General features: G+C 33.7%; 1 protein-coding gene across 7 annotated transcripts in view; it reads right to left on the reverse strand.

The window, feature by feature from the left end:
* USP34 (ubiquitin specific peptidase 34) overlaps positions 1 to 13753 on the reverse strand; it is a 318270-nt gene that overhangs the window by 36302 nt on the left and 268215 nt on the right. For all 7 annotated transcript variants that reach the window (XM_077134328.1, XM_077134324.1, XM_077134325.1 and 4 more), the window contains 8 exons: positions 13077 to 13155; positions 10837 to 10890; positions 10621 to 10716; positions 7253 to 7317; positions 7082 to 7157; positions 6957 to 7004; positions 6778 to 6843; positions 630 to 710 (listed from right to left, as the gene is read on the reverse strand). In XM_077134328.1, coding sequence (XP_076990443.1) covers positions 630 to 710; positions 6778 to 6843; positions 6957 to 7004; positions 7082 to 7157; positions 7253 to 7317; positions 10621 to 10716; positions 10837 to 10890; positions 13077 to 13155 — 565 coding nt within the window. The remainder of the gene's footprint in view (positions 1 to 629; positions 711 to 6777; positions 6844 to 6956; positions 7005 to 7081; positions 7158 to 7252; positions 7318 to 10620; positions 10717 to 10836; positions 10891 to 13076; positions 13156 to 13753) is intronic.

Genomic DNA, 13753 nt, shown 5'->3' on the forward strand with positions numbered 1-13753 from the left:
ACCAAAAAATAAAGTGTACCATTCAAAAGCAAAAAAAGAAAAAAAGTGGTGACAGTTGTAAAATAAACATAAAACCAATCAATTTTACTCCTTATAAGGGTGAATTTTATGGTAGAATGACTATTGAAAAGTGGTACAATTAAGTTTTTAGTTTTGTGTCATAAATGAATATAAAGTTAATTAAATTTTTATTATCTAATTTTCAAATAATTTAAGGAAAACAAATTATTCACGTGCCAGTTGAAATCCTGTCCCAGAAATGAGTTACAACTTTGTCTTCTAACTCTCAGGGCCATTAATATACCCTACTATGATTAGAATATTTAAGAGTCTGGAGAAAATTCCATGTAACTAGTAAAGCAGTGGAGTAGGATCTGAGAAAATAGGCTGTTATATCACAACTTCATATAATCAGGAAACATGCTTCTTTTAATCCTTTGATTAGAGTGACAGTTGGTGTGCTGAAAGAGGCCGGTGAAAACAACAGCACAATCTGTATGACAGTAGGCAGATCTTTTCTGATTACTTTCAGTGATCAGTTAAGACACATTCACAGACAAATTTAGAAAAATTAACACAGAAGCCACTTCTTTTTCAAATAAGTTTTTTTTAAATACATTTGTCCTTACCTGTCTCACAATTTGATTAGGGCACTTTATTAATATCTGCATTGGCCACCAATCATCATCAGCCATGCGGTCTAAAAACCACTGTTGAGAAAATAGTCTGATTTTAACATTCAACCAATACTTGATAAAGGGGATAAAAATCACGTAATATTTTTCCTTCTAGTTGATGTTTCAAATATTTTAAGTTGTTACCAATAGTGCTTCTTCAATTACTATAGTACAAGTTTAAAATGTCTAGAATCATAATCAAGGTGTCACCTCATTTCACAACTCTATGGATGCTATTTATGACAGTGTACAACCTGCACTTCTTCTTGTAGTAAAACCAAATACCATTTTCCTCTTAGTCTTCATTAAGCGTCACACTGTGGAATGTTTTGTTTCTAATAATAATTTATGATTTAATTACAAGTCATTCTTTGTTTAAAAATGAACTGGGGACTTACGGGAAGATGGTAGAGTGGGCAGGTGGAAGTCACCCCTACTCCATGGACAATATAGGGGACAGGGAAAGAATGACTGGTACTGTGGTGTGGGGGTGGTGGTGGTTGAGGATGAATGATTGAGGAGGATTTTCTGAGTGTTCTGGGGAGGAGAGGGGTGGGCGGTAGTGTGCAGGGAGGTGGGGATCAGAGGGAACTGACCTCCCTCTGCTCCAGCCTGTCCCAGCTGCTGAGTGGGGAGGCCTTCCAAACAGATACAAAGCTGGCAGCGCCCATTGGGGACCCTGGAAATCAGCTCTCTGCCACAAAGAACCATGTCCTTGGGGGCTGGAAGCAGCCACCCAGCTGGGTACCGCAATCAGCCACCAATTGGGTACAGTGTTGTGGGTTGGTTGCTTCTCCCATCCCAGGCGTGGATCGGCTTCCCCTGTCCCCAGCACCAGGACCGGGTATCTCACCTATGTGGCCAGAGCGGCTACCCCGGTGCAATGCATGCATCTCTCAAACTGGTCTCTGCAGGCAGGGCCTGAGGGGAGGAGGCACCTTGGGAGTGCCATCTGCTGGATGGATGTGCTAAGTGCAGGCAGGCAGACTCAATCTCCCTAGGTTTTTCTTTTTCTATTGTTTTTCCCTCAATACACATCCTTTTTAAAATTTTTTTTACTTTTTTAATTGTATACAAAGCAAAGAAAGAAAAAAGCAATAGTTCTCAAAGTACTCTTCAACAAGTAGTTCCCAGACAGATCCCAGAGTTTGTCACGGGCTACCATACCATCATCTCAGATTTTTCCTTCTAAATGCTCCAGAACATAGGAGGCTAGAAGGAATACTTTGTAATCATCACAATCAATTTTTTCTTTCTTCATGTGAAAAATAACTTACATACATAAAAAGCAATAAATTTCAAAGCACAACACAACAATTAGTTATAGAACAGATTTCAGAGTTTGGTATGGGTTACAATTTTCCAATTTTAGGTTTTTACTTCTAGCTGCTCTAAGATACTGGAGACTAAAAGATCAATTTAATGATTCAGCAACCATATTCATTTGTTAAACCCTACCTTCTCTGTATAACTCCATCACCACCTTTGATTTTTCTATCCTACTCTTTAGGGGTGTTTGGGCTATGCCTATTCTAACTTTTTCATGTTGGAAGGGGCTGTCAATAATATGGGGTAAGGAGATGGACCTGGCTGATGATGCTCTGGAGAGGCTGGGCCCTCTAGGTTTCAGGATTTATCTGGTCCAGGGACCTATCTGGAGGTTGTAGGTTTCTGGAAAGTTACCCTAGTGCATGGAACCTTTTGAGAATCTTATAGATTGCCCTAGGTGTTCTTTAGGATTGGCTGGAATGGTTTTGATTGGGTTTTGGCAAGAAGTTATGATAGACAGCAATATCGAACTGAAGCTTGTGTAACAGTAGCCTCTAGACTCTATCTGAACTCTCTCTGCCACTGATACTTTATTATCTACACTTCTTTTACCCCTTTTGGTCAGGATGGAATTGTTGATCCCAAGGTGCCAAGGCTGGACTCATCCCTGGGAGTCATCTCCTGTGCCACCAGAGAGACTTTCACCCCTGGATGTTATGTTCCATATAGTGGGGAGGGAAATTATGTCACTTGAAGAGTTGGGGTTAGAGAGAGTGAGGCCACATCTGAGCAACAAAAGAGGTCCTCCAGAAGAAATTCTTAGGCGTACCTACAGGTAGCCTAAGCTTCTCCACTACATATATAAGCTTCACAAGAATAAGACTCTATAAAGGTTATATGCACTAAATTTGCTTTCCTGGAATCTGTAATTCCCAGAGCATTCCTAGGTCAAATAAATTCTGAAACCCAGAGGGACCAACCTCTCCAAGATTATCAATTAATTACATTCCTCTATTCTTTAGTATTGACACCTCTTCTCAACATGAAAAAGTCGAAATGGGTGTTTCCTAGAGATCCCTATAGACTGGGAGAGGAATCAGGGGAGAAGGCAGAGCCGTAACAGAGAGAATAGGATTTGGCAAACCAGTATGACTGCTGAATCACTATATTAATATTTCATCTAGCCGCCAGTGTTTAGGAGCAGCTAGAAGGAAAAATATGAAATGGTGGAATAGTAGTCCATGACAAACTCTGGGATCTGTCCTGTAACTACTTATGTGTGCTATAAAAATTACTGTTATTTTTCTTTCTTTGTATAATGTTATACTTTATAATAAAAAATAAAAAACAAAAAGTGATAGGAGCTCCTAGAAGAACTGATGGGTTAAAAACAAAACAAAACAAAAACAAAAACAAATTGGAACCTAATCATACCATTTAGATCTAACAACCAGTTCAGTTTAAAAAAAAAAAAAAACTTGGGAGGACAGAGGAACATGTTAACCTGATAAGGATGCAATTAGTCAAATTCAGCATATGGAAAATTCTATAGAAAAAAAAAAAAAGACACAATGGCATGGAGAAAAAAATTAAAGAAATTATAACAGACGAAAAGAGATTTAAAAGAGAGAAATGCAAAATGTAGCCCCTTTTTGAACACTAATTCAAACAAAACAAAATTTTTTTTCACAATTGGAGAAATTAGAACACAAGACTAGGTATTTCGATGGCATTAACAAGTCACCTCTAATTTTACTGGGACTGCACAGATTTGTGGATGTTTTTCTTTAAAGTCCTGATCTGTTAGAGAGACATATTATTTATGGATGAATGATAGAACAGTATTTGGGTTCACTTTAAAATATTTCAGCTGAAAAAAGCATGGGGGATTGGAATAGATATAACAAGAATGACCGATTTATTATTTATTGGAGCTAAGTGCCATGGGTAGGTAAGAGTTCATTATACCTTTCAACTTTTGTGCATGCTTCAAAATGTTAATACAGTTCTTGGAGGAATGTATGATGATCAGCTACTCCTATTCCATTGCACCAAGGTATAATTAAATACCTTTCCAAATAAGAAAAAAATTTTCAACTACTTTCATCTATTACATACTATGCAGCTTTCTTCCACCTCTGAAAATTGTGAAACTTCCATTGTTAGAGTTTTCTCAACTATTTGGAGAATTAATAAAAAATGGGGATATTAAAACAGCAATATGGTTAAATCATAATTGCCTATTATGAATAGACTATCCTTAGCAACACATGTCTCTTAAAGTGGGAGAAGACCAAACTGTACATAAGATGATCTACTGGGGTATGTGCTTTAAAATATTTTCTGGAGACAGATATGAAGACAGAAGAGAGAGGTGTGGAGAAGAGTGTAGAAAGGAAGACTATGAATAAAGGTAAAAAGAAGGAAAATTAGGTATGACATATAAAATCCAGAAGGCAAAATAGCAGAAGAAAGTACTACCCATGCAGTAATAACACTGAATGTTAATGGATTAAACTCTCCAATCAAAAGACATAGTCTGGCAGAATAGATTAAAAGACAGGACCCATCTATATGCTGTCTCTACTCAAAGGACACAAGGCCAAGGACACAAATGGACATTTACACACCAATGTTTATAGCAGCATTATTAACAATTACCAAGAATGGAAACAGCCAAAATGTCCATCAACAGACAGCTGACTAAACAATCTGACATTTACATAAAATGGAATATTATGCAGCTGTAAGACAGAATAAAGTTATGAAGTATGTAACAACATGAATGGACATTATGCTGAGTGTGATTAGCCAGAAACAAAAGGACAAATACTGTATGGTCTCACTGATATGAACTGACATTAGTGAATAAACTTGGAATATTTCCTTGGTAACAGAGACCATCAGGAGATAGAAATAGGATGAGATATTGGGTAATTGGAGCTGAAGGGATACAGATTGTGCAACAGGACTGAATATAAAAACTCAGAAATGGACAGCACAATACTACCTAACTGTAATGTAATTATGTTAAAACACTGAATGAAGCTGCATGTGAGAATGATAGAGGGAGGAGGGATGGGGACATACATGAAATCAGAAAGAAAGATAGATGGTAAAGATCGAGATGGTATAATCTAGGAATGCCTAGAGTGTATAATAATTGTGAAATGTACAATGTACAAATTTTAAAAATGTTTTTGCATGAGGAAGAACAAAGGAATGTCATTATTGCAGGGTACTGAAAATAGATAATAATACTTTAAAATGTCTCCTTATGTGTGAGACTAAAGCAAAAAATGTTTATTTGTTACAAAATTTAGATTTTGACTAGAGCATTTCCTAATATAACTCATGTAGATAGTTTGATTGAATGTCATAAGTACTTGGAATCTCAGGTAGCACATGAGATTTTGTTGGTTTGTCCAGAGTGATGCCCCGATGAATCCCAGAGTGATGTGATCAGTGACTGGAAAAGTATTTGCAAGCCCCCTTCGGGGAATGGTGAGAGTGGGGAGAAATTCAACTTCCCCAAGTTGAATTCTTGATATTCTCACAAGTAGTGTGGAAAACCAAAGCTATAGGCTGAGCCCCCAGTCTTGGGGTTTGTTCATATGAAACTTAACCCCACAAAGGATAGGTCAAGTCTACTTAAAATTTAGGCCAAAGAGTCACCCCCAAGAGAGCCTCTTTTGTTGCTCAGATGTGGCCTCTCTCTCCAGCCAACATGACAAGAAGTCTCACCACCCTCCCCCTCTCTGCGTGGGACATGACTCCCAGGGGTGTGGACCTTCCTGGCAACGTGGGACAGAGATCCCGGAATGAGCTGAGACTCAGCATCAAGGGACTGAGAAAAACCCTAGAATAAGCTGAGAATTAACATCAAGGGATTGAGATAACTTTCTTCTCAACCAAAGGGGGAAGAGTGAAATGAGACAAAGTGTCAATGGCTGAGAGATTCCAAACAGAGTTGAGAGGTTATCCTGGAGGTTATTCTTATGCATTAAGTAGATATCACCTTGTTGTTCAAGATGTAGTGGAGAGGCTGGAGGGAACTGCCTGAAAATGTGGAGCTCTGTTGCAGTAGCCATGTTTCTTGATGAGGACTGAACAATGATATAGCTTTCACAATGAGACTCTGTGAATGTGAAAACCTTGTGTCTGATGCTCATTTTAGCTACTATATCAACAGAGGAGTAGATCATATGGAATAAAAATAAATAATAGTGGGAACAAATGTTAAAATAAATTTAGTTCAAAATGCTAGTGGTAAATGAAAGCGAGGGGTAGGGGGTATGGTATGTATAATCTTTTTTTTTCTCTGTTATCATTTTATTTCTTTTTCTGCTGTCTTTTTATTTCTTTTTCTAAATCAATGCAAATGTTCTAAGAAATGATGAATATGCAACTATGTGATGATATTAAGAATTACTGATTGTATACGTAGAATGGAATTATATCTTAATGTTTTGTTAATTTTTTTAATTAATAAAAAAGTTAAAAAAAATATTTTCTGAACACATTCAAAAACAGTTAAGAGATGTCCAGAACAATCTGTTAAATTGTTTGTACTTTTCCTCCCAAAGTAGGAAAAAATAATCCAAGGATTTTAAAATAACTTGATAATTATCTAAATAACTATATAAATTTGATACATAAAGTACAACTTTCCCAGTTATCAAGTAATTTTAGGAAAAACTTACATTGGTTTTCCTATAGTTTTTAACAGAGACAATAATCTTGTTAGGACATATCAGTTAAGAATAAAAGAAAACCCAAACAAAAAAGTGAATCTTAAGGTATACATTATTTGTTGAATTACTTATCTCACCTCACAAGCAGCTTGACTATTATTAAATTGTTTGGTCAACAGTTCAATCCACTGAAGCATTGTAGGCTAAAAAAGGAAAAGAAGTCAACCAAGACATAAGTACCTTTGAGCTAAAGATAAAAATCAAAATATATCTGATAAACGATATGATGCAAAAATCCACAAAACAAAACACATACCTTTTCTTTGGAATGAATAAATGTCTCTAGGACAAAGGAAGTGCTTAACTGTAAAAAAAGATAAATTTAAGCAAAAATTTTTCAGTAGTCAATTTCGACAAAATTATCGAAGATCTATATATTACCTTTGCCGTCATTAGGGATACAGCTTTAGGATCTGGTAATGTACTGGGAATACAACTACACAACTGCCACATAAACCTAGAATTAAAAAAAAAGTAACTTATAACTCTTGAGGAATAATTAAAAAAAAGATGTGTAGCAAAAAAATCCATCACCGAATCTACCAAGCTTACCCAAAATATGTATGTTCGAAAATGTTCTTGTCTTGAAGAAACTGCATGTTATCGTGCCAAATCCACTGAAGAAAAAAATGTAACATCAGATATCAGAAAGCAGATATTTTATTACACTGTATCAATTTTTTTTAATTAGAAAAAAGGCTTGCTCTTAGACAAAAGAAAAAAACTATGCTCTTAAAATTCATGTTGATTTGCTTCTAGGTACATGGAGTTATTTACACCAACTCTGCTGTCACTGCAGCTTACCTGAGAAGCTCAAGCAATAGTGTTTTTTTAAATGTATTTATCAAGATTTTGAAAGTAAGAACTCTGAAATTCCATCTGTCCGAAGAAGAGCAAATAAATAAATAAAACTATAAGTCATGCTGCATTTTGATAAATGGTTATAAAAGAAGTTTATGTATAAAAAATGGCAAAATAAAAAAATTAATTGAAGCTAATAAGCCTAAATGAAGGCTATTTCTTTGTTTACTACAAACTCATGTAAAATGACTATTTCTGACATTATGCTTACAAAATCGGCCTGTTGAATTCAGTTTTTCTGTTCCTTTTTCTCTCTGAAAACTTTAAGCATAACGTAAATTTTGTTAGATTGGTCCATAAAATTATTTTCAACTAGAATCAACTTATGTTCTGATTATTGACATTACTATCTTTCTTAACATTAGACAATAAAGGTTACCCCTACTTTAAGATCTCTCCAGCCCACCAGTCCAGAGCCAGATCTTAAGCTGTAGCCCAAAGCAGAGTTTGACAACATTCTTTCTATCCCACTCAGAGCCATCTCGTGGCAAGACAGCTCACTTCCAAGCTTCTTGCTTCCATTCACGAGCCTGACTCTAAACTGTGCATCATAATTTTTGTTTCCTTTGGTCCTCAAGATCTGAACTCTCAGCCACCTCTATCTGCCTCTGGACCTAAAGTCTGGTTCTGTGGTTCTGTGATGTAAAAACATCACATTTGGTGTTTTTAGCTTTGTTCCATTTGTCATACTGAAATGTTCATAATATTTTGTGATTATCTCTTTTTACATTTTATCTACTAATACAAAGTGTTTACAGTCAACTGAGTGTGTCTAAGTGTGAATTTATCACACTATGTTGTCCAGAATTCGCCTAGTTATTTTCTATATATAGTCTAACCTTGGTCACTTTAAATTCCACTTACATTACAGCTATACAGATCATCTTCCAGCTCCTAAATGATGCCAACAAGCCCTATCCTTCCTCAGAAGATATGCACATGATGGTTTCTTTCTTTCTTTCTTTTTTTTTTTTTTGCATAGGCATGATGGTTTATCTGGACATTCTTCACATGATTAACCCCTCCCTAACTTTCAAATCTCAGTTTAAAGTTAATCTCCCCAGTGAAGCATTTCCTGACTACCTTCCCCCAAATCCCTACCAATAATACCTTGAGAACTCTACTTGTTTTATTCATGCTACTCATTACAAATTGTAATTAGTTTACGTATTTAATCTATTTTATAGTTCTACAATTTGTATTATCTTTTGGGAAAGTCTGCTATTAGCTATGTTTTAACTGCATATATATGGGAACAGATTCCTATTCCTCCTAAAATTGATGATGTTAACTTACCGTGCATTTCAAAAATTTTTAATAAAATGTATATGTGGCTAAATATTTTAAATTAATAAACTGTACACAATTACAGGAAAAAATGAATACTATGATATAGTTCAGTTTAGTTTTTCTTTGTTTCAGTAAAGCAAAGATCTGGGATTTCCATTTGTTAAAATGTGAATCAGTATGATTCCATGGGCTATAGGATTCCTTGTGACCTTTTTAGGTAGACTTCAAGGTCAAAACTATTTTTTTAGCAATACCAAGGTATTATCTTTTGGACTCTCATTCTTTCATAAGTGTACAAGAGTGTTTTCTAGAGGATACACGATGAGTGATACCTAAATAGACAAGTGTAGAAGGTGCTATGAGAACCTGGCTGTCTTCAATTAAACCAGACATTACAGATTTGCAAAACTGTAGAACAGGGCCACTTTTCTCACTTAATTCTTTTTCATAAAACATGTTATCTATTGTTAGCATGTAATAGGTTAATTGTTATTTCTCTTAAATGAATATTGACAAATATAACTGACGTTTAAAAAAAGCTCTTTGATTTTTGTAATGGATGGTGATAATAATAATACAATATTATAGATAGAATTAATATCACCAAACTGTAACATGTAAAAGTGGTTAAGATGGGAAATTTTGTGTTGCATCAGTTATCACAATGGCATTTTTTTTTTAGAAAAAGATAAAAAAAAAAAGTTCTCTATGGTCTCTAATAATTTTCAAGAATGTAAATGAAAATTGAGGCCAAAAGTCCAAGAATCACTAATGTAAATATAAATGAACAGTATACAACATTGTAAAGTTTTATTTAAAATTCATTCATTGCACAAGTGGCCTAGCTGTCATTAAATTGCAGGGTCCTCATAAAGAGCAAGATCTAGCTTTTTCTGAATATTATGGGAGATGAAACCTTATATACAGGGGTGATTTACGTCTGTTTAATTGCTATTATGACAGTGCTTGAAATAAATTTTTGCATAAATAGGTAAGCTTAACAGATTTAAATCTAATGAAGACATCTATATTCAGTAGCATCTAATTGTACAGATAAATTCCAGTTAAAAGAGTTGAAGGAAAATATAGTTCTTGGCTTTTCATCAGGAACATCTGTATAGTAAGTCTGACATCAAACAAAGCCCACTTAGTAGTACAAAAAGAAAAACTCAGTAAAGTTAAACTGTTTAAATGGAAGAATACATTTCTTTCAGGCTTCCATCTCTGGAGAAGATTTGCTTTTGATGTTTCCATTAACTGAATTTATAACATTGTCACAACACATCCAGTTATGAATAATTTTTTAAAATCTTAAGACAAAGTAACATTACACTTCTTACTACACTAGAACAAAGAAAGCGTCATTACCATAAGTGAATTTTTAAATATATTTCAAATATACTATACATTTGTACGTGTCTATATCATGAAGCATAACAGAACAAACACTTGAAAACCCATCACCCAATGCAAGAAGCAGATTACCAAGAACAGTGAAGTTACTTGTATATTTATTCGCCCTGATTCAACATTTTCACCTTTCTTATTTAACTTCACTTTTTCTGATAATGATTTTCCATTCTCTTTAATCTCATTCATTTTCCTTCCCCTATATTATTTCATTATCATCAGGACTATTTGTAAATAGTCTGAAGGCCTACTCTGGATTATAGATTCTAACTTTGTAAAAGACTGATCTTATAATATTACCCCTTGAAAAAACACTTCGCAAACTTTTAAATTGGTGCAGAAGTCAAATTAATTTGTACCTCTAGCAACTCTGATGAAACATCAAATTTGTAGTCTCTGCCATTTTCTTCCTCTGGTTCCATGCGTTTGTAAAACAGCATATACGCACTGTGTGTCTTTAAGAGGCAAAAATTTAGAAAAAGTATATTTTTATTTTGATAAGCTGTAACTATAAAAGCTGACAATGTAGAGAAGAAAAACAATATAAAATTATTATATATGAAAGAAATGGTTACCTTTTCAAAAGAGAAATCCATAAATTTATCTGTAACAGAATCATAGGTCTTGGTCTGTTTAAAAAAAAAAGTTTTCCTTCTTGAAAAATAGGTACTCACAGCTATATTTTAAAACTATTTCATAGATTATTATTTTTACACATTCTAGTATCTTTGTGAATAGTTTTCAAATAGTATTACAATCATAAAATCTTATGTACTTCACAAAGTTAGGCAATGTATTATAACAGCATTCTTTTTTTTGTACAATTTTTTTTCCAGTGAGAATGTAACACTACAAAATTAAGATTGAAAAAATTTTACTGTAACAAAAGAAAACAAATAAGGTAGCTTGCAGAAAATAGTTGGTCTGGGCTTAGATTCTGTAAATATGAATAATAAGTGGAAATAAAAACTAAATTTAAAACTGTACTTTCCTAGAAACATTATAAATAAGAAAAGCAGATTACTGAAATATCTCAGACATAAAGCTATAACTTATTTCAAGATCTCACAATATTTCCAAGGAGAATAAAGGCCTAGGTATATATGTACTTCTATCTGTCTCCATCAATCAACCAAAAAATGAACAAAATTTGAACCTTAGAGCTATAAATAAGACTTTTTATTTTTATAACTAACGTTTTACAGATGAAATGGATTTGTCAGAATGAACATTAAGTAACACAACTGAAGGGTCACAAGTGAAGAAGTATCAAAGAGGGCAACAGCTAACTATAGACCATCACAAAAGAAATGATGGAAAAGTAAGAGTAAACAATGATGGGAAAAAGAACAAGAAAAGAGGCTAAAAAGGCATGATAACCTGTAGAGATCTGATATTTGAATAAGAAAAGTAAAAATAAACATAGGACGAACGGAGGCTGTAGAAAGGATGACATAGGGGTAACTGGACATGTGGAATGTGAAAATAGTTACGCGGTGAGACTTTTCAATATCTTAATGAGTGGGATGGTCAAAATTACAACAGGTAATTCTGGATAACTCCAGGTATTATGATAGAAAAGATTAAAAAACAAAAACAAAAGCTAAGGGAAGGAGACAGGCAGCATTATGAATGATACAGTTATAAGAATAGAAGACAGAGGCAGAATTTTGGCAACAGTGTTCAAAAACAATGATGCAAAACAACTTTTTTTCAAAAACAATGATGCAAAATTTTTTTTCAAGGTACTTTATCATACAGTATGTAAAAGCATAAGGAAATAAAATGGATCTGTAATTCTGAAAAATCTTAGAAAAGGTAGTTTTTACGGCCTTTGACGAAAAGAGCTTGGTAAAGTTTACTTATTTCTTTTCTGTCTTTTGGTTCTTTTTGTTGTTAAAGGAAATATCCTAGAAATAACATCTAGAGATGCATTTAATGATGGTTTGAATAGCAAATAATTAGTTATTTCCTTTTCTAAGCATTTCCAAATTGTTAACAACTGGCCTAATTTCCCTTTTTCATTCACTATAGTAGGCAAGAAAACCAAAAGGCTGAATTAAGAATGCAAACATTTGACAATAAACATGGCTATTAATGTAAAAAATAATTATCTGGGCTTATGTATGGAAACAGAAATGACTATTATAATACTTGACGTGAGGACCAATAGGACATTCTGAAATACGGAGTTTTGACAAAACTGGTACTAGGATAAATTGCTGATGAAGAAGTGAAATTACTGTAATACTACAATCATCTCCCCTTAAATCTTATGGCCAATTTTGTAACAAACAAGATGTTCTTTCTCTATCTTATAAGTAATAATAATCAGGTAGTTGCTACGTTACAAAAGCTCCTGTTAAAACTGCTTTAAAGGAGGAATTTTTTAAAGCTTAGTTCAAGCCAACTTCTTTTTCTAAGTATTTTTAGACTAAGCTAGTAAAGAGTGGTTACTTTTTGCTCTAATCTCAGAACACTCATCAACCCAATCACTCATTCAATCAAAACACCCTGCAGTAGTATAACTTAATTCCAGTACTATTATTCAACTTTTCATTTGTATTTTTAAGTCCTATTTTCACAATATTTTCATAATTAGACTCCTTGCTGAAAGAAGAAACAGTACTTTTTAATATTTCCCAGTATCTAGTAGTATACGCTGAACATTCTAAACTTCCAATAAATAACAGCTGAATATTTTTTACATTAGATCATAGCTATATTAAAGTTAAGTGACTGCTATGGATTTTATGAACATTGCAAAACACTAAGACAATCACAAATCACTGATAAATTTCTGAATAAAACTTACCGTCATTTCTCCACCAAAACATTCAGAGGCAAGTTGGGCAGAATCAAAAGGTTTCACCTCAGCATCATTAAAAAGGTACCTGAATCAGAGAACATAGTAAAGCTTAAACATGTAAATACTGAACCTCTATATGATGTCTGCTATTTTTAAAATACTTGGGTTATATACTGATATATTTCAAATATTGATAAAATAATTATTACATGAGATAAATTCTACCCATGTTCTTGTTATAACAACTTGAATCCACCAGCAAATGGGAATATAATTTTACAACATAATCATAACCACCTTAAAATGTGACAGGTCCATTCATAATCTAGAATTAACAAGAGTTCATAAAACAAGGAATAAAAATGTTGCTTAAATATAACATATACTAGAAAGATTAAGAGATGGGAGAACTTCTGAAGATAAAGATATCATTTCAAAATTTCTGGTTAAAAAAAGATTCATTTTGGAGAAACATTCAAATGATATTTTAAAAGAAAAAAAGCAAATGATATCATCACATGTGATTGAAGGAGTGAGAATGTGAATGAAACCATTCTATTAACTGCAGATCAATTTAGCAATGCACATTTTAGTCAAAGTAATTTCCCTAACACTTAGAACAATGCATGTAGTGCCTGTGCATGAGACTCTTCCTAAAAACATATGAAGATCAAAGAACAACT

Source organism: Tamandua tetradactyla, chromosome 17, assembly GCF_023851605.1.
Source record: "Tamandua tetradactyla isolate mTamTet1 chromosome 17, mTamTet1.pri, whole genome shotgun sequence".
Lineage (NCBI taxonomy): Eukaryota > Metazoa > Chordata > Mammalia > Pilosa > Myrmecophagidae > Tamandua > Tamandua tetradactyla.